We start from the raw sequence: 24,248 nt of genomic DNA, 5'->3' as shown, positions 1-24,248 counted from the left end.
TTCAGTTGGTTTGTTTTGTGATTGGTTTAATTTGTTCCATTGTCAGAGCATTGTGCAGATAGCTTCAACATGATGTGAGTTTGGAGAATTTCAAGTGTGTGAAGCACAAAACTCTCCCTTGATTGGTGCTGTTGGCAGTGCCACTCAGGGGCCATGAACTAGCGTTCATGGGAAGTGAGAAGTAAATATCTCACTGGTTCTGGAGGCATGCCATTCTGAGGTGTGTGCTGATACATCTTGTGGGGCAGAATAGACGAAGATTTGCACCTTGTTATAATGTAACCAATGATAACATTGGAATCTGTTCTGATATAACCAATGGTAATCTGCTGTGAGGGTCAGCTGACCCAGTAGACAATGTAACCAATGGCAAAATGATGTGGTCAGCTGACCCGGTATGAATAGAAAGCAGATGGGAATTGTAGGGAGCTTGAATGGCCCAGGGTGTGGCCCCAAGTGTTGATGTAATGAAGTTTCTTTATTCAGCCTTTTAGTTCTCTTATTGCTTGCAACTGAAGTATCTGTACTGCTGGATGAACGCATCTCACTACACTATACTTGACTTGGGAGTACATGACACTAACATTCAGCACCTGAAATGAGAAGAGTTGCATTTCCACGTATTAACATCCCTCGTGTTGATTGCCAAATAAAAAAGAGCTTGGGTCTCTGGAAGTTGAATCCTTCACATTATTTGCCTGTGTGGAACATAAAAAATGACATGGGATGTTTGTGACAAGTGGCATGTTTCTGTGCTGTACATTCTAGCCAATGGTAGAAGTCCTGCTTGTAACCGCCTCACTCCAGGGGGCAATTCTTCCAACTGGGCTGAGAGACATCAGTAAAGGTTGTTTAGCGGACTTCCCACTGAGCGCCTGGGCATCTGCACATCTTTGCCTCTGATTTCAATATTATAATCTCTATTTGCATATCATTAGTCAGCCTGGGACTGAAGCCTCTGGGCTGGCTCCGGTCTGCATTCCCTCCACTCCCCCTCAACCCCCTCGCCAAGAGTGGCTCACTCCAGCGGGGTTTACAAGGGTGACCCAACTCCGCTGGAGTGAAGAGAGGCCATGGAGGCCACCTCCTCCTCCCCCAAGAAGGTCAGGGGTTGGGGAAGGGATCCTCCTTGGCAGTGCCAGGCCCTGACACTGCTGAAGGGGCAAATAACAACATCCAATGGGCTTCTTGGCACTGGACATTGGGCAGAGCCAGAGGGGCAGGGCCATATTGGGATGGCTGAATGGTGAAGGTGAGGGAGGTCCTGCTGCCACTCTGCATCGAGATTGATGGCAGAGGGAGGGAGGACGAGGATTGGGGCTGGCATTTGGATGGTTGGGTGTTAGGGCTGCCGGGTGGTTTGGGAGATTGGGGTGGGCACAGTGAGGTTTGGGGCGTGGGGGGGATCAGAATGCTGGCAATGGCAGATTGCAGGGCAGGCCAGCCATGGGGAGGCTGGCAATGTGGGGCCACAGTGCATGCACTGATCTCCGCTCTGACAGATTGCTGCATACACAGTGGCCCATTCCCTCTTTGGTGGAAATAGGGTCCACATCCTGACTTTCAGAGGGAATCCCTTGTGGGCACTCTGCAGCATGGGAGATTCAACCTGAAAATCCCACTTAAGTGTTACAAGTCAGGTCGGTTACTTCAAGATGTTCTATGAAGCTTGCCTGACCTGTAACGTTTTATGTTGAATTTGACTAGGATGAGCATGAGAGGTTTTACTTCAGGTATGATTCAACTGACCCATGAGGAGCTTTTATCAAAAACAAAGTTTAATTAAGAATATTGTTGACATTTATAGTAAGACATTAACTCGTTAGAGTTCAGAAGAATGAGGGGCGATCTCATTGAGACGTATAAGATGATGAATGGGATGGACAGGATAGAGGTGGAGAGACTCTTCCCGCTCAGAAAGGATAGTAGGACTAGGGGGCACAGCTTCAAGATAAAGGGGGGGTGGTTTAGAACGGAATTGAGGAGGAACTTCTTCACTCAAAGGGTAGTGAATCTCTGGAATTCTCTGCCCGTTGAAGTGGTGGAGGCTGCCTCGCTAAATATTTTTAAGACACGGGTTGATGGGTTTTTGATAAGAGAGGGGATTAAGGGTTATGGGGAGAGGGCGGGAATGTGGAATTGAGACACGACAGATCAGCCATGATCTTACTGAATGGCGGGGCAGGCTCGAAGGGCTAGATGGCCTACTCCTGCTCCTATTTCTTATGTTCTTATGTATAACTTGTAAGGAAATATCTCTAATCTGTTCCAACAAAAGCCAACATCCAATACACAAAACCCTCCAAATAGACACAATACAGCATAGTTTAATGCCCACTTGTTACAGGAGTCCTGCCTCCTAGGTTGAATGCTGAAAATTTCTTGTGAAGAAACTCAGAAGAAGTTGTAGTTGAATCTGTTTCCCAGAACACAGCTTCTTAAAGAGAAGAACAGGGAAAGAGAGAGAGCTTACTTCCAAACACACTACCCAAAATGAAACTGAAAGCTCAAAGGAAAAAATCCCCCATCACCTGACTTCTACAAGCAAAACTGAAAGCCTGATCACCTGACTGCCACAGCTTAGCTCCATCTCCAGTGACATTGCTGAAGCTGTAAGCTGTGTGATTTTAAAAAAAAAAGACTTTCTTAAAAGTACATTCACATGACAAAAGAAACCAACAGGACTTATTCCCATTTTCACTCGAATTGGAGACTTAGAAATTTTTTTGGGAGAACCCCAGCCCAGGAGTATAAAATACCTTTTATATCTTCCCCAACTTGGGGAGTGGCCCAGAGTCATTGAACTTGTCATTGCTTCCCTGAGCATGATCCTTATTTTGCACTTTTCTTCGGTACAGCTATCTTGGTCTTGCAATATTGGTGGAAGAGAAAATTAAGGGTTTGGAACAAGAGTCAATTCTGCCATTGAATCCTCCCAAATTATGAAATTTTAGCCTGTGGCTGTGAGAAACCTCACCTGTTGCCAAAACATTATTGGAAAATCAACAGTTTGAAATTCTCAGTTATACATTAGTGACAGACGAACAAGGATCTCTGTGGCCAGTGCTCTTGGAAACTGATTCCTTTTATGTTGTCATGGAAGCATTTTCGCAACAGAAGTTTTTATGTTCTTTGGCTGATCTGATTTAATTCTTGAACCAAAAGTAGCCAAGTGATTCACGGAGTGAATGTGAGCCCTGAGGCAAAGCCTCAAAGCCTGCATCAGTGCTTCCCATTTGAAGTTTAGTTCCCTTCTTTACCCATGCCAGGCCCTATTGTGTCTCTTTATCCATCTCAGTTGACATGAGCTTTGCATTTGTTTGCACTGCACCCAAAGCTTTTGCTCCATTTCCTGAAGATTAAGCTACACTTCAGCTCGTAGTTGTGGTATTTTTTAATGCTGATGCATTTTGAACCAATTTGTCCGCAGATCATTTATAATATTTTGGAAGCTACCACAGTCTTGCTTCATTGCTTCTCCCAACTATTTGGATTTTACACGTGAGATGTTGACAAAGTGTTGAAAGAAATCTGTGACTTATTATCTAGACTGCAGTTAGTTACCAAACCAATGAAGCTGGAAAGTGATGGCAGTAAATGATGCTGCAGCACAGAAAGAGACCATTTGGCCTGTGTGTCAGCACTGGCTGTCTGCACAAGCAACTTGGTGAATCCCACTCCCTGTCATTTCCCTGTAACCCTGCAAATGTTTTCCTTTTAGATGCTGATTTGATAATCTTTGCAAGCCCTGATTGAATCTGCCTCCAATACACCTCAGACAGTACATTCCAGACCTAACCTTGCCCTACCCAGAAAGACTTTCTGCCATTCGCCATATGTTAGTATTTTCTGGTTGTTGACCATTCTATCCATAACAGTTTCTCCTTGTCTAAACCCTCTTAGATTTGAACAGTTTGTGGGCTGCACCCCTACGTATAAGTCCCACATGCCTTTTTAACCACTGCCTCAGTGTATCCTACCACCTTCAGTAATTTGTGCACATAAACCTTTGGGGTCCTGTGTTTCTGCATCCCCTTTCAATCTGTACAGTTTAGTTGACATTGCCTCCTATTGACCATCCAACCAAAATGTATTGCTTCATACTTCTGTATTAAATTTTTTTTCTGCCACCAATCCACTCATTCCACCAGCCTGTCTATCAGTATCCTTCTGACAGTTCACCATATTTATCCGTGCATTTTGAAGTTGTCCTGTACACCCAAGAAGAGCAGTAGTTTTAGTCTGATTCCCTGCGGAACCTCACTGGATACTTTCCACCAGTCTGAAGAGCAATCGTTCACTACTGCTTGTAGTTGAATGGAACAGATCCCCATAATTCTAGAAATTCAGAAGCAAATTTGTCAATCATAAAATACTCAACCATTGATTTAGCTGTTGGGTTTTTGTGTAAATTGTTTTCCTTACTTTTACCGTTCTATGATTCGCTCTCCCCGACTTATCCACCAGATGTATCACATGACAAAATCTTGATGAATCCCACAAGTCTCATTCGAACATCAGTCAACCACAGAAATTAAATTTACTTGTATTGTTATTTTCTTCATTTGCTATATGTGTAGAATGAAGATTTAAAATCTGTCAATTATTTAGCAATTCTGATAACGTATCAGCATTCTTTCTCCCCATTCCAGCACCGATTGACCATCCATGATGGATGATGAAGTGTGCCAAGCATATGTATTTTACCAGCTTTATTCTCATTAAATGTGAGGTACCGCTGTGTCCAGATGATCATCACCATTATAGTAGATTATAAACATAAAGAGCTTCCCCCTCCCCACCTCAGAAATGGGCAGTAAAGAATGGCAAATAACTTAAGTTCCACAGTGCATGCAGTATTCAGGCTAAGTTTTTGCAGTACCCATTAAAAACGTATGTTGTTGGTCCCAGCACTTTAATTCCATTACAGACCATCTTAATTTGTGAATTCAAATCCAAAGAATTTGGAGTTTTTAGGAGAAACTTTCCTTGTTGAGTTTTGTCACTTGCTGACCTCCTTGTCTTGCAATGTAATGGGCAATGCTATCTTGCTCGAGTCACAAGATCCACTAATATTCTGATGTGCTCCCCACTTGCCAATCTTCATGCACGACTCAATGTTCATCAATCTCCTGACCCGGCCTCAAACATTTGCTCCTGCCTTCACTGCCAGTGATACAAATGCGGGCTGGCCCCCAAGTTCTGGGAGATTTTACTCAGATAATCGAGAGCATGGACAATGTGAGCATGGATTTGTTTAGGTTCCATTGTAATATTTGCAATATATGTCTGGACACCAATTAGTTCATTTGGCTTTCCGATTAGAGAAATAAACTAGACAGAATTAATAATATTGTTAGAAATACAGATTTGTTACTGAACAAAAGGATTTGGGCCTCCTTTTGTAAAACAAAAAAATTAGGGTCAAAGTCTGAGGGATGAACTCTGTACAACTGCAGTGTCCGAGCCATATTTAATGACTGAACGTAGCACTGAGTCCTTCTCTGCCATGTATACAGTGAAACTTTTTGCTTGACTCACCCTTTGAGGAGAATGGAGGATTTTACTCCACCCTACGCCAGCAGTGTTTCCCATGGCCATCCTGTTTTTGTACTTCAAAGCCCTCTTTTTTGGGATCCAGTCCACTGTTGGGTCTGGCAAGATGGAGCATTGGATTCTCGGGCAGGAGCTCCAGGCTGTCATTTCCCTCACGTTGTTCTGCTAGAAACCTGGCACAGACTTGGCATCATATCTTTACCTTTTTCCTTGGCTTCCCACCAATTTGCAGCAGAATTATGGGAGACTGGCAGAGCTCTTAATAAATACCGAGACTTCACTGTTGCCGTACAATAACAAATTCACTCTTTACATAGCTGACAGTGAAATCTTCAATAGTTTTGGGAAGTTTCTCGTTTCTAGACTTTTCAAGCTTTCATGATGATCTTAAATTTCTGGAATTATCCACGTTCATTCGCTGAAATCTCGCATTGCAAAAATTAGGAAAACGGAATCAATACCATCCCATTAAGATTCAGAACTCTATCAGATTAGATTTTTTTTAACTGCCTCTATTTTTTTCTGCTCAAAATTAAGAACAGTGAAACTCCTGATTGAAGTTAATATTGAAATTGTATCTGTGAGAACCTATTGCAAGCATCCCAGTGTATATATTGCTAAAGTTTTGTATTCACCAACTTAATGACAGGTATTTGATACGAGTTTGCTGCAAATGGAAGACTGTCTTGAATTTGAGATATTTTAGTCCTCTTTGCCAATCTCAGCAGCATTCTGTTCAACACACTCCTTTAAGGGCAGCATGACCATGTTGGTTTGCTCTCTAGTGACAATCATGTGGTACTGCATCTATGGAATATCATTTTGAATAATAATGTATCACATTTTTTGCAGCAGTCAGGACTCAGCCTATCTTGCCTTTAATATTGGGTCACATTTTGTTTGTTGTGATACAATGGGAGGGATTTTATGGCCCCGCTTGGGCGAGACCGGAACTTCTCGCCCGAGGCTAACGGAGATTTCCATTGTCGGACCCTTGCCTGCTCTGATTCTGTGGTGTGCGAGGTGGTAGAGTTCCAGCCAATCTGTTTAAGAATCAGACCTGAGCTTGATAGAACAGACCTACTGGGATGTTTTCACCAAAGGAGTGTGGGGGGAAACATGATTGGCATTGCCAGCTTATCTGGTTCTTGCTCTCCTACTGAGCTGTTTCATCTGTTGTTACCCGTAGTTGGGTTGTTATACCATTGCGGAGGAAGGGAAGAATTTCTCAAATATGTGTACATGTTAGCATTCATGCATCAACATATTTAAAAATGTATTTTTCAAGTTTTGATTTTAATCAACAGAGAATTGGAAAATTTCAGAAATGCTGGAGGCAGTGGGTTAGGCATAACCAAGCAGTGGATCGATGTAGCAATGAGTTAAGAAAGGCAAGATGGGCTGAATCTTGCTGTGTTGTAGCTTCACTAGTTATTGTGTTCAACGTGGTTCCTCATCTGTAAAAACAGCAATTAATCAGTAACTGTGTGGTAGTCAGAATGATGTGGTTTTCTTTCTTGCTGTTCGGAAGACATACTCTCGCTGTTGTTATCTATGGAGTGAGAGAGTGGGACCTTTAAATTCTTGAACACCTCAATCAAAATAGCAGATGAATGAAGTTACACCAACATGCATTGTGCTGACCTTTTGATAAGTTCATATATAGACTCAAATGTTAGTAAATGATTAAATGCAGCAGTCATTAGAGGTTTGTTATTTTTATTCTTTTCGTGAGATGTGGCAAGGCTAGCATTTGTTGCTCATCCCTAATTGCCCCTGAGTGGCTTGCCACAGGGCAGTTAAGAGTCAAGCATGTCGCTGTGGGTTTGGGGGCACAGGTAGATCAGACCAGGTAAGGATGGCAGATTTCCTTTCCTGAAGGATATTTGTGAATCAGATGGGTGTTTACCACAAATGATAGTTTCATCGTCACCATTACCTGAGAGAGTAAGTGGTGTTAAGTGCAAGAGTAACACCTTTACCTGCATTCTGACTACATTGCTAGGGATTTGCTGACTTGTATGAAACAATGCAATGTCAGGTGATGCATTTGCCCACTGAGTTATTTAGAGGTAAGTTTGAATGTTTAATCTCAGAGCTATATAGCACTGAAGAAAATGAAAAGAGTGGAACATATAAAAAGTATTAAGCTCTCATTTGCTTTTATTTTTCTTGCAATTTTTCTATCTTCTTGGAACCATTGGCTCCTTGTTGATTTGGCCAGCTGGTCCAGCTCTTGCCGAATTGATTTGGACATCAGCTGAACAGGCTTTGGCCACAAATGCACCACAGCCAAACCTTAATGTGTCATAGCTAACCCAGAGTCACTGATACCAATTGGAGTGCTTCTGCTGTCTCCTAGCAAAAGTCATCTGATTGGCTCAAATCAGAGAACCGCATTATTATCTGAGTCTTTAAATTTGTTACAAGTCATGAATCTTCTTTAAATCTGTGAGAGAAGTTACAGAAACACAATTGAATGTGGCCGTGGATTAAACTGCTAGTTTTCCCCTTTTCCTCTAAAATAACTTAGCTGCTTATGAATGTTTGGCATCTGCAAGGTTGGGCAAATGGCCTTTCCTGGACCTCAGCAGTTTCTGCTCTTGAAGAATTGGTTGGAGATTTTTGAAATGCTGGCTCAAATTCTTTAATTTTATTAGAAACAAAATAACATTGAACTATCAATTTAAAACATTGATATTTGATATTTAATCGAAACAATACATAAAACATATTTGGTTATTTAATCAAATATATTGTAGCACTTGGGACAATAAATGCTTGAAGTTGGAAAACATTTATGGTGTTTGTCTCTGCATGGCTGGTTTGGGGGTGGGGCATTGGCAGTGCAAGTTGTTCCCACTGACTATTTAAAAAAAGGTTGTTAATTCTTTCCAGGGGAAGAGGAGAATACAATGCAATAAATGGAAGGATGAAAGAAAGGAAATTAAACATTTAATTCAAGTGTGAAATAGTCAGGGATAAACTAATGGCATCAAAGCCAGACAAGTGTCCAGTCCCAGATAATTTCAACCCAAGGATTTTAAAAGAAAGGCTAATTAACAGTTTTCGAAAATTCACTGGATTTGGGGAAGATGATGGAAAGGTGATAAGCGTCATATAATTGTTCAAAAAAAAACACAAGGAAAGGATAAATCAAGTAACTGTATCTAATGGGTAGCATAGTGGCACAATGATTAGCACTGCTGCCTCACAGCACCAGGGACCTGGATTCAATTCCTGGCTTGGGTCACTGTTTGTGCACATTCTCCCCATGTCTGTGTGGGTTTCCTCCCACAGTCTGAAAGATACCTATTGATGTGAACAGGCATCAGAGTGTGGCGACGAGGGGAATTTGATAGTAACTTCGTTACAGTCTTAATTTAAGCTTTACTAGTGACAAATAAAACTTCTGAAAACTCAGTTTGACCATTAATGGTGGAACAATTGCTGGAGTGTGTTATTCTGAGAGAGTAAATGAACATTTGAGATAAGCTGAATAGAGGGAGTCAGTTTAGCTTTGTGAATGCATCTTTGAGTCAGCTGAAGTGGCAAATAGACGAACATCAGTTGATGTCAAATTCAGTGATTTTCAGAAGGCGTTTGATAAAAGTGCCTGTAACCTAAAATTGAGAAACACCAAATAGGAGGCAATCTTGAGGCATGGATAAGAAATGAATAGGGTGTAGAGGGGGAGGATGGATATTGCAGGGTGATTTGAATTGTTGGGCAATGTCCTGTTAAATCCCCAGCGATTGTGGTTGGAACTCCAGCTTTTTATCTGTCTACAGCTGGCAGCCAAGAAGCTCTGTTCCTGAGCCCCTGACAGCTTACCTGCAACTGGCTACTCAGAAGAACTGAAACGTGATGTTGCTGAAAGTGCTGATTACAGACACTCTCCCCACGCTGGTTGATGCTACAGCCTCAGATTGGTGTCTGCCCATTTGACAAAGTTCTGACAGGAAATTGAGTTACACTGGTCCCAAATTTTGAAGTTGCTCTTGCTTCATGACATTTCATCAGTGTTTCCGTTATTAAAGTTGAGTAACTTGTAGTTCCTCCAGATGTTCTATTAACATTCTCTTATTTTTTTTCTTCTTGTATACAGATACTTTCTCTCAGATATCAGATTCCAATGGAATAATGATGTATATGAAGTTTGACCAGTTCCTCAGGGAGGTGTTGAAGTTGCCCACAGCTGTCTTTGAAGGACCATCCTTTGGCTACACAGAACATGCAGTGCGAACTTGCTTTCCACAACAGGTGAGATGTTCAGAGTAATTCAGCACTCAATTTTGTAACACCTAATTGATATCAGAATTTGCCTGCTTTCGATGTGCCTATTTTTGCCTCTTTATAGAGGAGAATGTTCATTTTGCATTTAGTTCTCTGAGACACTGGAATGATCAAGATTGGAAATGGTCACCTTCTCCAAATTATTTGAAAGCTGGTTGTGCATTCTGTGGGTCCTTGAACCTGATCCTAGAACCGTATCTCTGATCGCACACTTGGCAGATATTTCTGACGGGTGAGAGCAGTCCTTGGACTTGAGATCACGAGCATTCCTTAGTCAGGCTCCTTTTCTGGGCCTCCTTAACGCTAGGTGTTCTCAAAGAATTGTGCTTCTTCAAGCGGGAGGTTTCTTCTGAGCAGAGGTCTCCCAGGCATTGATGCGTAATTTGCATTTGATAAGCTTTCAGCACGTCTTTGAAGCTCTTCCTTTGTCCTCCTGTTGTTTGGGTACTTTCCTTGAGCTGAGTAAAGAAGAATTGTTTTGGCAGTTAGTACTGTGCCATCCAAAGCATGTGGCCAGCCCAGTGAATTTGGTTTCGGATGATCATGGCCTTGATGCTGGTGCTCTTCAAGAATGCTGATAGTGTGTCTGTTCTCCCAGCTGATGCAGAGCATTGTCTCAGAAGCATTGATGGTATCTCTCCAAGGCCTTGAAGTGGCATCTGTGCAAAATCCAGGTTTGAGTTTGAGAATTGGGAGTGTGCCTTGTACACGAGGATCTTAGTATCGGCAAGGATGTCACGGTCATCGAATTCTCTCATTATTAGGCATCACCAAGTGGTACACATGGGATTGGGTACAATGTTGGATCTCTACATGAATGTCAGCCTTAAGTGAGAGATGGCTTCCCAGGTAGGAGAAATGTTCTGTGTTCCTTTGTCGATCTTGATGGAGGGAGAGAGTGGATTTTGCCTGAGGGTGGGCTGGTATAGGACCTGAGTCATCTTGAGGTTGAGACTGATTCTTCAGTATGCTTCTGCAAAGGTGTGAAGCATGGCTTGGATATTCTCTTCTAAGAGAGCAGAGATGGCGATGTCATCCACATACTGAAGTTCCACAGGTGATGGCAGTGTCGTTTTCTTCATAGTTTTGAACTGGTTGAGGTTGAAAAGGTTTCCGTCCATCCTGCAGACGATGTCCACTGCACTAGGAAACTTGTTCTTGACAAGGTGAAGGATGGTGGTGGTGGAGATGGAGAAAAGGGTGGGGGAAATGACACATCCCTGCTTGACTCCAGTCTTAACCGTGAAGGTTTGTGTCTTTCTGTTGGTGAGGACTGTCATCGACATCTTGTCGTGGAAGAGATTGGAGGATGTTGATGAATTTCTCGAGATAGCTGGCCTTTGACAGTGTCTTCGATCACACTTGCTGATTGACTGGGTCAAAAGTCTTGGTCAGATCGATGAAGGCCGTGTAGATGCTTGATATTGCTCTGAGCATTTATCTTGAAGTTGTCAAGCAGTGAAAATCAGGTCCGATGTTCCACGATTTGGTCGGAAGTCACGAAAGATCAAAACGGTGGGATAAAAGGAAGATCGCACAAATACTTGAAGCAATAAGGTTTTTAGAATCGGGTATTGGTTACAGTTGAAGTAGATTTATTTTTTATGTACCCTGGAGAATATAGCTGACCTAAAAATGCTTACTGGATACTGGATGTGTCCAGTAATATATTGAGAACAATGGATTATGTGCAGCACTCGCAATTCATGTGGATGAAATTTTTGGATGTTTTCCTAATTGCTGGGTTTTACCCAAAGTTTCAGTCGCTGATTGGCAGAACAATGGCAAAATTCTCAATATATCCAAAAGGTCCTGAAGCGATAGATGTCATCCCGTTAAATGTACCATATAGTTCCTAGTTTACGTCACTGTCCACAGCTGAAAATACTTCCTTGTCAGTATTCATGCAACATGTTTTCTTTTGTCCATCAATGTTAAGAAAAATGTCAGTGCAAATACAAAGCAGGAAATTCATTGCAAATATTTCTCATGGTTGAATATGACAAGGAAGGTCTTTCCTCACCAGTTGGGATAGATTGAATATTTGTGCTTGGTGGTTTCAAATTAAAAGTTGCTCTGAGGTCTTTGATGCTTTTCCCTTCAATGTTTGATCAGTGTCTTTCATTCCATTTGAAAAGTCCGCAACATACTGATCAGGAGATGAGACTGAAAACTTGCAGCAACTCGATGGCTGAAACAAGAGTTCATTTTGGAAATGCTCCAAACTCTCAATTGATCAATGATTGCATTGAAAATATTCACAGGCCCTGTCGCAGTTAACTCAAAATCTGTGGATATACAAGATATACTCATTTTCAGTTTATTGCCGTGTGAGCTTATGGCTTTTAGTCAAATGTTGTTCATTAATTTGAGAAGAAAGGAGCTGGATTCTTTCTGACAATCTGTGAATCTGATCACTTTGCAGACACTTGAAGTGAATACATCAAAGTAATCCACCCTCGCCCACACATACAAAGGTTAACCCTTTCAGTGCTGTGGGAAATTTGAAGGCTGTTTTTAATGTTGGTAATTTTAAAGGATGTTTTTATTGCTTTTTAAGACCAGAGCCTGAGCAGTCACAGGGCTGTGCTGAGGGGCTGCTGCTTCTGGGAGCCAGGGAGAGCCGAGAAGCACTTATCCCAGAACACTTCCAATAGGCAGCCAAAGTTCAGATGCCATGTTATTGAAAAATTATAGTTTCAACACTGCCCGGACCCCAGGCACACATTCTAATGTCCTTTGGGACGATGACTCCTCCAAAGAATAACAATGTTCATGCTCAATTATTTTGAGAGACTGTGTTTAAGACTTTTAATCTTCACACCATTCAGAGTGCAAGAACAACATGCTCTGTAAAATATCAAAAGACCGTAAGATATAGGAGCAGAATTAGGCCATTTGGCCCATCAAGTCTGCTCTGCCATTCAATCATGGCTGATAGATTCTCATCCCTGTTCTCCTGCCTTCTCCCAACCTTGATCCCCTAATTGATCAAGAAACTACCTATCTCTGTCTTAAAGACACTCAATGACATGGAAGAACAAAACGAATCTTACACAACTAAGACACCATGATTGCCCTTCTGTATTGTGTATGAGTTCTTACACCATGTCTGCATGCTTCATCCAAGTCCAAACTGGCAGCTGAATTGGAGGCAGACTGATGACTCAGATCCCCACTTGAATGACCTTGGCAATCATATTCTGGTTGCCAGAGGCCCTGATTGGAGGGGAGGGATGTGGGGGTTAGGTGGGCACAGCTGCACCGTGGCTGGACACTTTTCACTTGTCCCAGAATCTTCAGACTGCACTGTCACTGGCAGAGGAGCTGCTGTCACCCTCGGGAGGCCCCAGATGCAGGTTGCTGCCACTTATACGTCAACTTGAGGTTTGCTTCGAACTCCCAATTCATCACAGATCGGAGAGCTGCCTCATCCATCTGGCAATGCCCTGCTGAGGGGACACTGCCAGTCTGTGTGGGCTCACAGGCTTTACAACAGCCCCAAAACCACTTGGTTGAGCAGCTGGAGCTGGCTGTCTGAGTGAGTTGCCAATCTCTCGATGCTGCGGGTTCAAAGCTGAGGACGGCCACAATGCTCATGCTTCATGTAGAATCCCCCATTGTACGGAGCAGGAACTGCATACCCTCGCGAAGGTCCGTCAGATCTCCGAGCACTTCCTTCTGGACATGCCGTGTTTGTTACTTGATGCATGACTCCAAAGGCTCATCTGCCTGGGGCTCGGCATCTTCCTGGTATCCATCCTCCATCATAGTCCTTGGAACTCTGTCTGACATCTGCTCAGGCGAATTTGATCTGCTGCACCCAGTGTGTGCTACCTCCTGTATGGATCTGCTCAACCCCCAGTGAGGTTAAAGCCTGTGAGGTGTGGGATGAGGATGTGATGCAGCTTCTGTGGGAACCTCCTCTGATGTCAATGGTGGACCATCTGGCCAATAATACATCTGATGAATGATGGATGTGGGCATTGAAGAGGCAGACTAAGTAATGTTGCAGCCACCTACACAAATGGCCAATGGCCCAGTTGCTAAATATAAGAATGCAGGATAAGAAAAGACCAATTATCATAACCACGTATGCCCTCCCCCATATCTCCCCACCAGTCAAAAATATATATCTCTCACTCCACCCTGCTTCATGAGGAGGCAGCGTCACAGAGGTATTGCCATTGGACTATGATCCACAGACCCAGGCTTCAATCCACCATGATTAATGAAATTTGAATTCAATTTAAACCTGGAATTAAAAGTCTCATGATGACCACTGAACCATTGTCAATTGTTGTAAAAACTCATTGGGTTAATTGGTGTCCTTTCGGGTGAGAAATCTGCTGTCCTTACCTGGTCTGGTCCACATGTGACTCCAGACTCATAGCAATAGAACATCGAACATTACAGCACAGTACAGGCCCTTCGGCCCTCAATGTTGTGCCGAGTTATGTCCAATCCCAAGATCAAGCTATCCCCTCCCTATAATTCTGGAGTGCTCCATGTGCCTATCCAATAACCGCTTGAAAGTTCCTCAAGTGTCTGTCTCCATTATCACAGTAGGCAGTCCATTCCACACCCCAACCATTCTGAGTGAAGAATCTACCTCGCATATCCCTCCTATATCTCCCACCATGAACCTTTATAGTTGTGCCCCCGTGGAAATAGTCTCTGCACATCCGCTCTGTCAATCCCTCTCATCATCTTATGAACATCTATTAAGTCGCCACTCATCCTCCTCCGCTCTAAAGAGAAAAGCCCCACTCCCTCAACCTTTCCTCATAAGACCTACCCTCCAAACCAGGCAGCATCCTGGTAAATCTCCTCTGCACTCTCTTCAATGCTTCCACATCCTCCTTATAGTGAGGTGACCAGAACTGAACACAATATTCCAAATGTGGTCTCACCAATATCTGGTATAGTTGCAGCAAAACCCCACGTCTCTTAAACTCAAACCCTCTGTTAATAAACACTAACACGCTATATGCCTTCTTCACGGCTCTATCCACTTGAGTGGCAACCTTCAGAGATCTGTGGATATGAACCCCTAGATCTCTCTCTTCCTCCACATTCCTTGGAACCCTGCTGTTGACCCTGTAATCTGCATTCAAGTTTGTCCTACCAAAATGAATCAATGTGGTTGACTTTTAACTGCCCCCTGAAATGTCCAAGCAAGCCACTTAGTTCAAGGGTAATTCGGGATGGGCAATAAATGCTAGCCCAGCCAGTGACACCCACACCCCATCAATGAGATGGGATTCAAAGTCCTCAGACTTCAGACCTTGCCCCTGCTCGTCTGTCAACTTGAGAATGGTATCGTCCCATCAGTGTAATGCTGCCAGATTTAAAGTTTATTTATCAGTGTCACAAATAGGCTTACATTAACACTGCAATGAAGTTACTGTGAAATTCCCCTAGTCACCACACTCTGACCCCTGTTCAGGTCAATCCATTGAACCAGCACATATTTCAGACTGAGAGAAAACCCATGCAGACGTGGGTGGGGGGGAGGGAGAGAATGTGCAGACTCCGCACAGTCACCCAAGCCGGGAATCGAACCTGGGTGCCATTGCAGCAGGACATAGGCAAAGAGAAGGGGAAAAGGAACGTAGTAGTGATTGGAGATAGTGGGGTGAAGGGTATTGACACTGTCCTTTGTCACAATGACAAAGTGCACAGAAGGGTGTGTTGTCTGCCTGGTGCTCGGGTACAGGATGTCGCAGCTGGGCTGCAGAGGAATCTGGAGTGGGAGGGTGAGAACCCAGTTGTGGTGGTACATGTGGGTGCCAGCGACGTAGGCAAAGTGCGGACTGAGGATCTGGGGAGGGAGTATGAGAAGCTGGGAATGGAATTAAAAAGTAGAACCGACAAGGTGGTCTTCTCTGGGCTACTGCCTGAACCGAGTGCAGACGGGCGTAGGGTTGACAGGATAAAGGAAGTGAATGGGTGGCTCAGAGATTGGTGTGGGAGGAATGGGATCGAATTTATGGGGCATTGGCACCAGTATTGGGGTAGGTGGGACTTGTTCGGGCGGGATGGGGTTGGTCTGAATCGTGCTGGGACCAGAGTGCTGGCGAATCGAGTAAAGAGAACTGTAGACAGGGCTTTAAACTAATTAGGGGGGGGGGAGGGTGCGAGGGTAGGTGATGTTAGGAGGTCTACAGTTAAGGATAGGGTACAGGTAAGGGAAGAGGCTGAGGATGTCCCAAGTGGTGGCGTTACGGAAAATAGGGTCCAGAAGAAGGCTGGGATGAAAGCGCTTTATCTGAATGCACGAAGCATTTGGAATAAAGTGGATGAGCTGGTGGCGCAGATCGACACAAATGGATACGATCTGGTGGCCATTACAGAGACGTGGCTGCAAGGTGACAGGGACTGGGAGATGAATGTACAGGGCTATCAAGTGTTTAGGAAGGATAGGCAGGAGGAAAGAGGGGGTGGCGTAGCTCTGCTGATTAAGGACAGCATCAAGGTGGTAGCAAGGGATGATATCGGAGCCAAAGAGCAGAAAGTGGAATCGTTGTGGGTGGAGATTAGGAACAGCAAAGGGAGGAAGACGCTGGTGGGTGTCGTCTATAGGCCCCCGAATAATGATCTGGAGGTGGGGCGGGCTGTTAACGCGCAAATAAGTGCGGCGTGCAGGAATGGGACGGCAGTAGTTATGGGGGATTTCAATCTGCATATTGATTGGTCGACCCATGTTGGACGAGGTGGGCTCGAGGAGGAGTTCTTGGAATGCTGCCGGGATAGTTTCCTGGAACAGTGTGTGTTGGAGCCGACGAGGGAGCGAGCTATCTTGGATCTGGTGCTATGTAATGAGGCGGGTAGAATTAGGGACCTTGAGGTGAAGGATCCTCTTGGAGAGAGTGATCATTGTATGGTGGAGTTTCTGTTGCAGATGGAGGAGGAGAAAGTGGGTTCCCGGACACGTGTCCTTTGTTTGAATAGAGGGGAGTATGGTAGGATGAGAGAAGAATTGGCGAATGTGGACTGGGGGAGTGCGTTGGAAGGTAGGTCTGCTGAGGAGCAGTGGAGGATCTTTAAGGAGATCTTTCTTGGTGCTCAGCAGAAATTTATTCCGATGGTCAAAAAGGACAGTAGGAAGAGAGGTAATAAGCCGTGGATAACGAAGGAGGTGAAGGAAAGTGTTAAATTAAAAGCGGAGGAATTTAGAGTAGCTAAGAGCAGTGGGCGAGAAGAGGATTGGGAAAGGTTTAAATGTCAACAAAGATTGACAAAAAAGTTGATAAAGGAGGGTAGAAGAAGCTATGAAGCTGGGCTAGCACTTAATATAAAAAAGGATAGCAAGAGTTTTTATAAATATATAAAAAGGAAGAGGCTGGCTAGGGTGAACGTTGGTCCCTTAGCGGATGAGAAAGGGGACCTAGTGGTAGGGGATGGGGATATAGCTAAGGTCTTGAATAACTTTTTTGTTTCTGTCTTCACGGAGGAGGACGTGAATAATTTGCCGGGTGTTAGCGATGGAAAGGTGGTAGGACTGGAGGGTCTTAATGACATTACTGTTACTAGAGAGGTGGTGCGCGACAGACTGGAGGGGCTGATTGTGGACAAGTCCCCAGGACCGGATGGAATGCATCCGAGGGTTCTGAAAGAAATGGCGGAGGTGATAGTGGATGCCTTGGTGGTTATTTTCCAGACGTCGCTGGATTCCGGGGAAGTGCCGGAGGATTGGAAAACGGCTAATGTTACGCCGTTGTTTAAGAAGGGTGCCAGGCAAAAGGCGGGGAATTACAGGCCGGTTAGTTTAACGTCTGTGGTAGGTAAAATGTTAGAATCCGTCATTAAGGAGGAAATTGCGAGGCATCTTGAAGGGAATTGCTTGATAGAGCAGGGAAGTCGTGTCTGACAAATTTACTGGAGTTCTATGAGGATGTGTCTAGGGCGGTGGATAGAGGAGAGCCGGTGGATGTGGTCTTTCTGGATTTTCAGAAGGCGTTTGATAAGGTACCTCACAAGAGGTTACTGCAGAAGGTCAGAGGACATGGAGTTGGGGGTAGGGTGTTAGCGTGGATAGAGGATTGGTTGTCAAATAGGAGGCAGAGAGTGGGGGTCAATGGGTGCTATTCGGATTGGCGGTTGGTGACTAGTGGAGTGCCCCAGGGGTCGGTGCTGGGGCCTCAGCTATTTACCATTTATATAGATGATCTGGAGGAGGGAACCGAGTGTAGGGTGTCGAAATTTGCTGATGACACCAAGATTGGGGGAAAGGCAAATTGTGCGGAGGGTGTGGAGAGTCTGCAGAAGGATCTAGATAGGCTGGGCGAATGGGCCAGGAAATGGCAAATGGAATTTAATGTTGGCAAGTGTGAGGTGGTCCACTTTGGTAGGAAGAATGGTAGGAAGGACTATTACTTACGTGGCGAAAAACTGCAGCAGGCGACAGTGCAGAGGGACCTCGGGGTCCTTGTGCATGAGTCGCAAAAACCCAGCCTGCAGGTGCAGCAGGTGGTCAGGAAGGCGAATGGGATGCTGGCCTTCATAGCGAGGGGGATTGAATATAAAAGTAGGGAGGTCTTGCTGCAGCTGTATAGGGCATTGGTGAGGCCGCAGCTGGAGTACTGTGTGCAGTTTTGGGCGCCGCACCTGCGCAAGGATATTTTGGCCTTGGAGGGAGTGCAGAGGAGGTTTACTAGGCTGATACCGGAGTTGAGGGGGTTGAGCTATGAGGAGAGGCTGAATAAACTAGGCTTGTACTCGTTAGAGTTTAGAAGAATGAGGGGAGATCTCATTGAGACGTATAAGATGATGAATGGGATGGATAGGATAGAGGTGGAAAGACTCTTCCCGCTCAAAAAAGACAGTAGGACTAGGGGGCACAGCCTCAAGATAAAGGGGGGGCAGTTCAGAACGGAGTTGAGGAGGAACTTCTTCACTCAAAGGGTGGTGAATCTCTGGAATTCTCTGCCCGTTGAAGTGGTGGAGGCTGCCTCGCTAAATATTTTTAAGAAGCGGGTTGATGGGTTTTTGATAAGAGAGGGGATTAAGGGTTATGGGGAGAGGGCGGGAAAGTGGAACTGAACCACGACAGATCAGCCATGATCTTATTGAATGGCGGGGCAGGCTCGAAGGGCCAGATGGCCTACTCCTGCTCCTATTTCTTATGTTCTTATGTTCTTATGTACTGCCCGTGTTTGGAACTCCGTATGGTTGCATTCTAGCTCATTGTGATTCCTCTTCTGTGAAGCCAAGAGCACATTAATAAACCCAGTTCATGTGGCTGAGATGTTCATGCTGCTCCCGAATACATTGTACAAACTTTTTTTTCTAGCTGAGTCTGCCATCCTACCTAACCCTAAACCACCTTGCTGGGCACTGATGGCCTTTGTTGCGGGAGCTGTTCATGTACCACCTTCTGACCCACAATCTATATGCTCGTTCAAATTGCAAAGTGGCTTCCTTATTCACCCTTATGAAGCAGAGAAGGTCAGTGACCCTCTTGAACACTGCACTAAGAACCTGCTCAGGCCACGCTGTTGCTCCCTGTCGCTGCTACCACCTCTATCCAGGTTTAGATGTAGAGGCTTCCTCTTGCCCATCAGCAGCAGCTCAATCACTGACTGTAAGAGGCAAAGTGCATCCTTTGGAGAAAAGAGAGATTGTGTGCTTGGCCAAGTCCAAGACTATCAGGCCTCGAATCTCTCCAGATATTGGCCCTGCCTGTCCTGCAGGATAGAAGAGCTTGGCTTTCACTATAGAGGCTCAGACAACTGCACTCAGTTTCACAATCATCGCTTTACCAGCGCACACCACTGATAGCCCTTTTAAAACCTCTGTCTTTATCAACCTCAGTGGAAAAGCCACACCCATGAAACCTCTGGCCCTCTCAGCAGCCACCTTTTCCATGAGCTGGCTCGTAAATGGCCAAGCCAATGTGTCAGCAGCTCATGTTGGATGGGAGCTGGTGTTACTGCTTCCAACAATGCCACCTGAATACTGAGCATAACATTCAACTCCATTCAGCGAGTTGTACCAGAAACCCAGCAACTGGGGAGCAGTTTATGTCGTCACAAAGATGGTAAAATTGTGCTTCTCTTGGCCCATTATACAAAATGCCACGAGGAGATCAGTTAATATATCAGATCTGACTGCACACTGCTTCTTGAGCAGAAAGTGTATATGCATTTCCTGCTGTATCTGTGCACATGGTGCAAATGATTTTGGGATCTCTGCTCTCTAAATAATATCCTAAAACAAGCAGTGAGTTAATGTGCAGCCATTAGGCAAGAAGACCTCACTATGAAGAAAAATACCTTTCACTCACAGGCACCTTATCACATCTTCAGATGTCCTCAGATTTTTGCTCTTCGCAACAAATGGATTTGTCTTTAGAAAATTGCTATGCAGCCAATATAATCAGTAAAGGAATGAATAACTGGGTAATCCCCAGAGAACTGTCATGAGCTCAAGGGGCTGAATGGCTGCCATGTGCCATGATGACTCATTCGATCCAACCAACAGCACTAAATAAATCAGATTAAAGTTGAACGTTGACCAGAACGTAAAAAAATTTCTTTCCAGCATGGAATATTGTCATGGGACTTTTGGCAGACGGGACTGGAGTTTAATATTCCATCTGAAAAATGGCACAGACAACACTGCCCTTGGGCATGTTCTCCAGCCCATAAACAGTGGCACTTCAACTCTCAACCCACCAAACCAAAGACTGGCACCTGGCTTACTTAGGAGTGCTTTTGCCCCCAAGTCAGATGCTTGCATGAAAAGGAGTAATGCGATAAAGGAACTTTTTTTGGAATGTGTTCAATTTAGTTTTTGATATAAAGTTCAAAGTTTCATACATTAATACTGCAATGAAGTTACTGTGAAAATCCCCTAGTTGCCACACTCAGGTTTAATTTAGCATGGCCAATGCACCTTTGCCAGCATGTCTTTCAGACTGTGGGATGAAACAGGAGCACTGGAGAACACCCAGGCAAACATGAGAGCGTGCACAGTGACTGAAGCTGTGAGGCAGCAGTGCTAACTAGGTAGATTCACACTACTGGATTTGGACAGATCACAGTAGATTTGACTTAGGATTGCCTCATTTGTACTCCTCACCCACTCCCCCACGCGTGCACTCACCACATACACACTCTCGCGCTCTCACACTCACTTAAACTTCTTGAAAGAATAACCAGAAGTGCTTTAAAAAGAATGCTTTCAACTCGTACATTTTTAAATCACTTAATCAATCCTTACCCTTTCTCTCCCCCCCAGAGGAAGCCCTGATCTTCCATGCCTTTATCGACCACTCTGTCTCCAGGTGAATTATCAAGCTCGTGATCAGTAAACGTTAACCAATTAAATTCCACATTGGGAAAAGCGGTTGAGTTTGTGTTCTCCATGATGGTCGGACAGCTAAATTCCGCCTGTTGCTCCGAATGCAAAACAGGAAATCCAGGCAAAAGAACTGGCTGGAAATCTTACTTCCACTCTGGGTGAACACCATTATTCTGTCATTTTATCCTATACGAAGTAAGGGGAGAAATAAACCAACATTCAAAAGAGAAATGCTCTGTTGAAACTCATGTTTTGAAATTTCACAAATGGGAGAAATAACAGAATCCTAGGTGTTTAATTTGGACAATGAATTAGTTCCGTCTACTTCTGTCCGAAAAGTGTCCGCGCTTGAAATCAATGTAGCATTTTGCATGCAGGAATGAATAAAAAGACAAGTCGTTATTTTGGCTGATGAGGTGTATCTGATGGTGGAATGTTTGATATACACAAGTAATATTTAATATTTCAGAATGCGATATGATGTATTGAATTAACTTTAAACGTGAATATTGAGTGAAATGGAAAACGGGTACAAATGACAAGTTCATTGTATTGCCATATGAGGGCAGTGTTGTCTACATTTCTTTGGACTACACATATTCAAAAGTCCACAGCTCACCCTTTTAGATGTTCTTTATAAACCTGTTTTGTAATGTCACGTCCTTTTGCTCCTCGGAGAGGAAGGATTTCATAATGTCACGTTAACTTGCCTCGCTTTGCCCTGCTAGTGGCAACCATATTCTCAGCCACCTGGGCTTCGTGTTTTGGAATTTCCTTCCTAACCTCCTTTGCTTCCTCACTGCCCCTTCAAAATTGCCCTTCAGAACTATTTCTTTGACCAAGCTTTCAGCCATCCCACCTGACATTTCCTCCTTTGATTCCAAGTCCATCTGTAGATTGAAGTGCTGTAGAACGTTTATCAGTGTTCAAAGTGCTGTATGAGTACAAGTTATAGCGGTTATTATAAGCTGCATTTTCAGATTGTATCCCTATTTAATTCTGACAAGTTAAATCCTTGGGGCAGAGAAGTGAGCAATTCCATATTGGGCAAATTGGTATGTTCAAATTTAGAAATTGCAAGAACAGTGTTTATTCAAAACAGCTGAAGAATTTATTTTCATTTTGGAAATTTACAATTGCTTTGGCAATGTTTTGAGTTAAAAAGTAGCAGTCTTTTTAATTGTTGTTTCCTGCATAAGCAAATCCAGTGCAGTGCACTTTTGACTGTTATTTTTACCTCTGCCACTTAGTCTGTTTGTCATTTATCTCAAAAATTAATGGACGGATTTTAATGAGACTGGTATGGTATGGCCCAAGGAAGAATTGATTAGTTTTTGCCAAAATTGTGGATCCTGGAATTTTTGAAAAAAACTGTTAACATTGGAAATAGGGTAGGTTGACATTTTTAAAGTATGTTGTGTGTTGATTTGATTTGTTTAGAAAGTTGTCAATAATCTCAGCTTCTGCAATGCAATTTGACATAGCTGTCAACATAGGATCAGAGTTTTCAGAGCAGATTATTGCATGTGAATTAGCCTGAAGCCTCCTCAGCAAAATGGATGCTTTTAAGCAAAAAAAAAGATTTTCTGCTTCCTGGTTGCATAGCATCAACCAGGTCGGGAACAGTGGCACATTGGTTAGCACTGCTGCCTTGCAATGTTACTGTTGTTTCAGTAGATAATTCTAATTCAACAATGAAACATAAAAGGAATTGTACTTATGACTTGTCTGGTCTTTAAAATGCATTGGAAATAGAGTTATGTGTGCTGATAAAGTGAAAGATAATCGTCCTGGAGAAATGGAATTTTTCTTCTCTTTGGACTGTGAAGCCTGAAACATTGGAATACACATGTGAAATGCATCCTGTGGTTGGAGTAACTCAATAGAAACAGACTGCATGTTTAAGGAGCAGTAATCTGGCTTTCAGATGTTGAATTGTGATATTGCAGGCGTTCAGCACAGAGGATCATTGTAACATGCACTAAAATGGATTTACCATTTAGCATTCTCTGTGCATCTGCATTCTGCTGCAGAAATCCATCTGATCGTCAAACTGAAAAAAATTTTCAAAGAAATTTGTGACAATGGGGTTAATGTAAATCAATAAGGTTTTGATTGCATCTTAAAACACTAGCCTTTTTCCACATGCAACCATTATTTTAGATTTGGACTGAGAATATCAAGTTGTTTGCAACAGTAGCCATCAATCAATTGTTGTCAATGGGATGTGCTGACAGCAGATAAAAGTTTATTACTGGTAAATAAATCCTGCCAAAAATCATTAAATTCTAGCCTCTTGAAAAATGATTTGAGTTTGTTTTTTTTAAAAGCAAGCAAATTACATCAGAGTGATTGTGATTGTAATTATCAGGTTAGATTTGGCAGAAAGTGAGGAGTGATGTTGCTGTTCAGTGGTAAATTTAGTTTATACCTCAGGGTAACAATCAAAACTAGGGTGGTTTGCCATTGGATTTCCCTCCATTCTGAATCCAGTGTTAAGGGTGTATCACTGATCTGGTTTTTATTGTATATTGCTCCTGGAGTTAGTGACGGTTTTGACCAGGCTTGTCCAACCTTTTCACTTGGGGGTTGGGGGGCAGATTTGCAGTTTCTTTCTTTCTCTCCCCAACTCTCTCTTGCTTTTACTCCCCAACTCTCTCTCTCTCTCTCTCTTTCTCTCCCCAACTCGCTCGCTCTCTCTCTCTCCCCAACGCGCTCTCTCTCTCTTTCTCTTTCTCTTTTCCCAACACACACTCTCTCTCACGCTCTCTCTCTCTTTCTCTCCCCAACGCGCTCTCTCTCTTTCTCTCCCCAACGCGCGCTCTCTCTCTCTCTTTCTCTCCCCAACGCGCGCTCTCTCTCTCTCTCTCTTTCTCTCCCCAACACACTCACTCTCTCTCTCTCTTTCTCTCCCCAACTCTCTCTCTCTCTTTCTCTCCCCAACTCTCTCTCTCCAGCTCTGACTCTACAAAGGAGTATCTTACCAGGCCCACATCCCTGCCTGACCCTCATAACCTCATGCGTTTATCTAACCTACAATTTAGTATGGTCAATCTGGCTAACCTGCACTCTCTCCCAAACAAATCTCC

General features: G+C 43.7%; 1 protein-coding gene across 5 annotated transcripts in view; it reads left to right on the top strand.

The window, feature by feature from the left end:
• Nucleotides 1-24,248, top strand: part of dtnba (dystrobrevin, beta a) — a 427,082-nt gene that overhangs the window by 115,206 nt on the left and 287,628 nt on the right. For all 5 annotated transcript variants that reach the window (XM_080192276.1, XM_080192275.1, XM_080192274.1 and 2 more), the window contains exon 7: nucleotides 9,665-9,819. In XM_080192276.1, the coding sequence (XP_080048402.1) occupies nucleotides 9,665-9,819 (155 nt within the window). The remainder of the gene's footprint in view (nucleotides 1-9,664; nucleotides 9,820-24,248) is intronic.

Source organism: Carcharhinus amblyrhynchos, chromosome 7 (genome assembly GCF_965287045.1).
Source record: "Carcharhinus amblyrhynchos chromosome 7, sCarAmb.v2.hapA, whole genome shotgun sequence".
NCBI lineage: Eukaryota > Metazoa > Chordata > Chondrichthyes > Carcharhiniformes > Carcharhinidae > Carcharhinus > Carcharhinus amblyrhynchos.
Note: the sequence above shows the minus strand (reverse complement) of the source record. Positions and strands in the feature narration are given on the sequence as shown.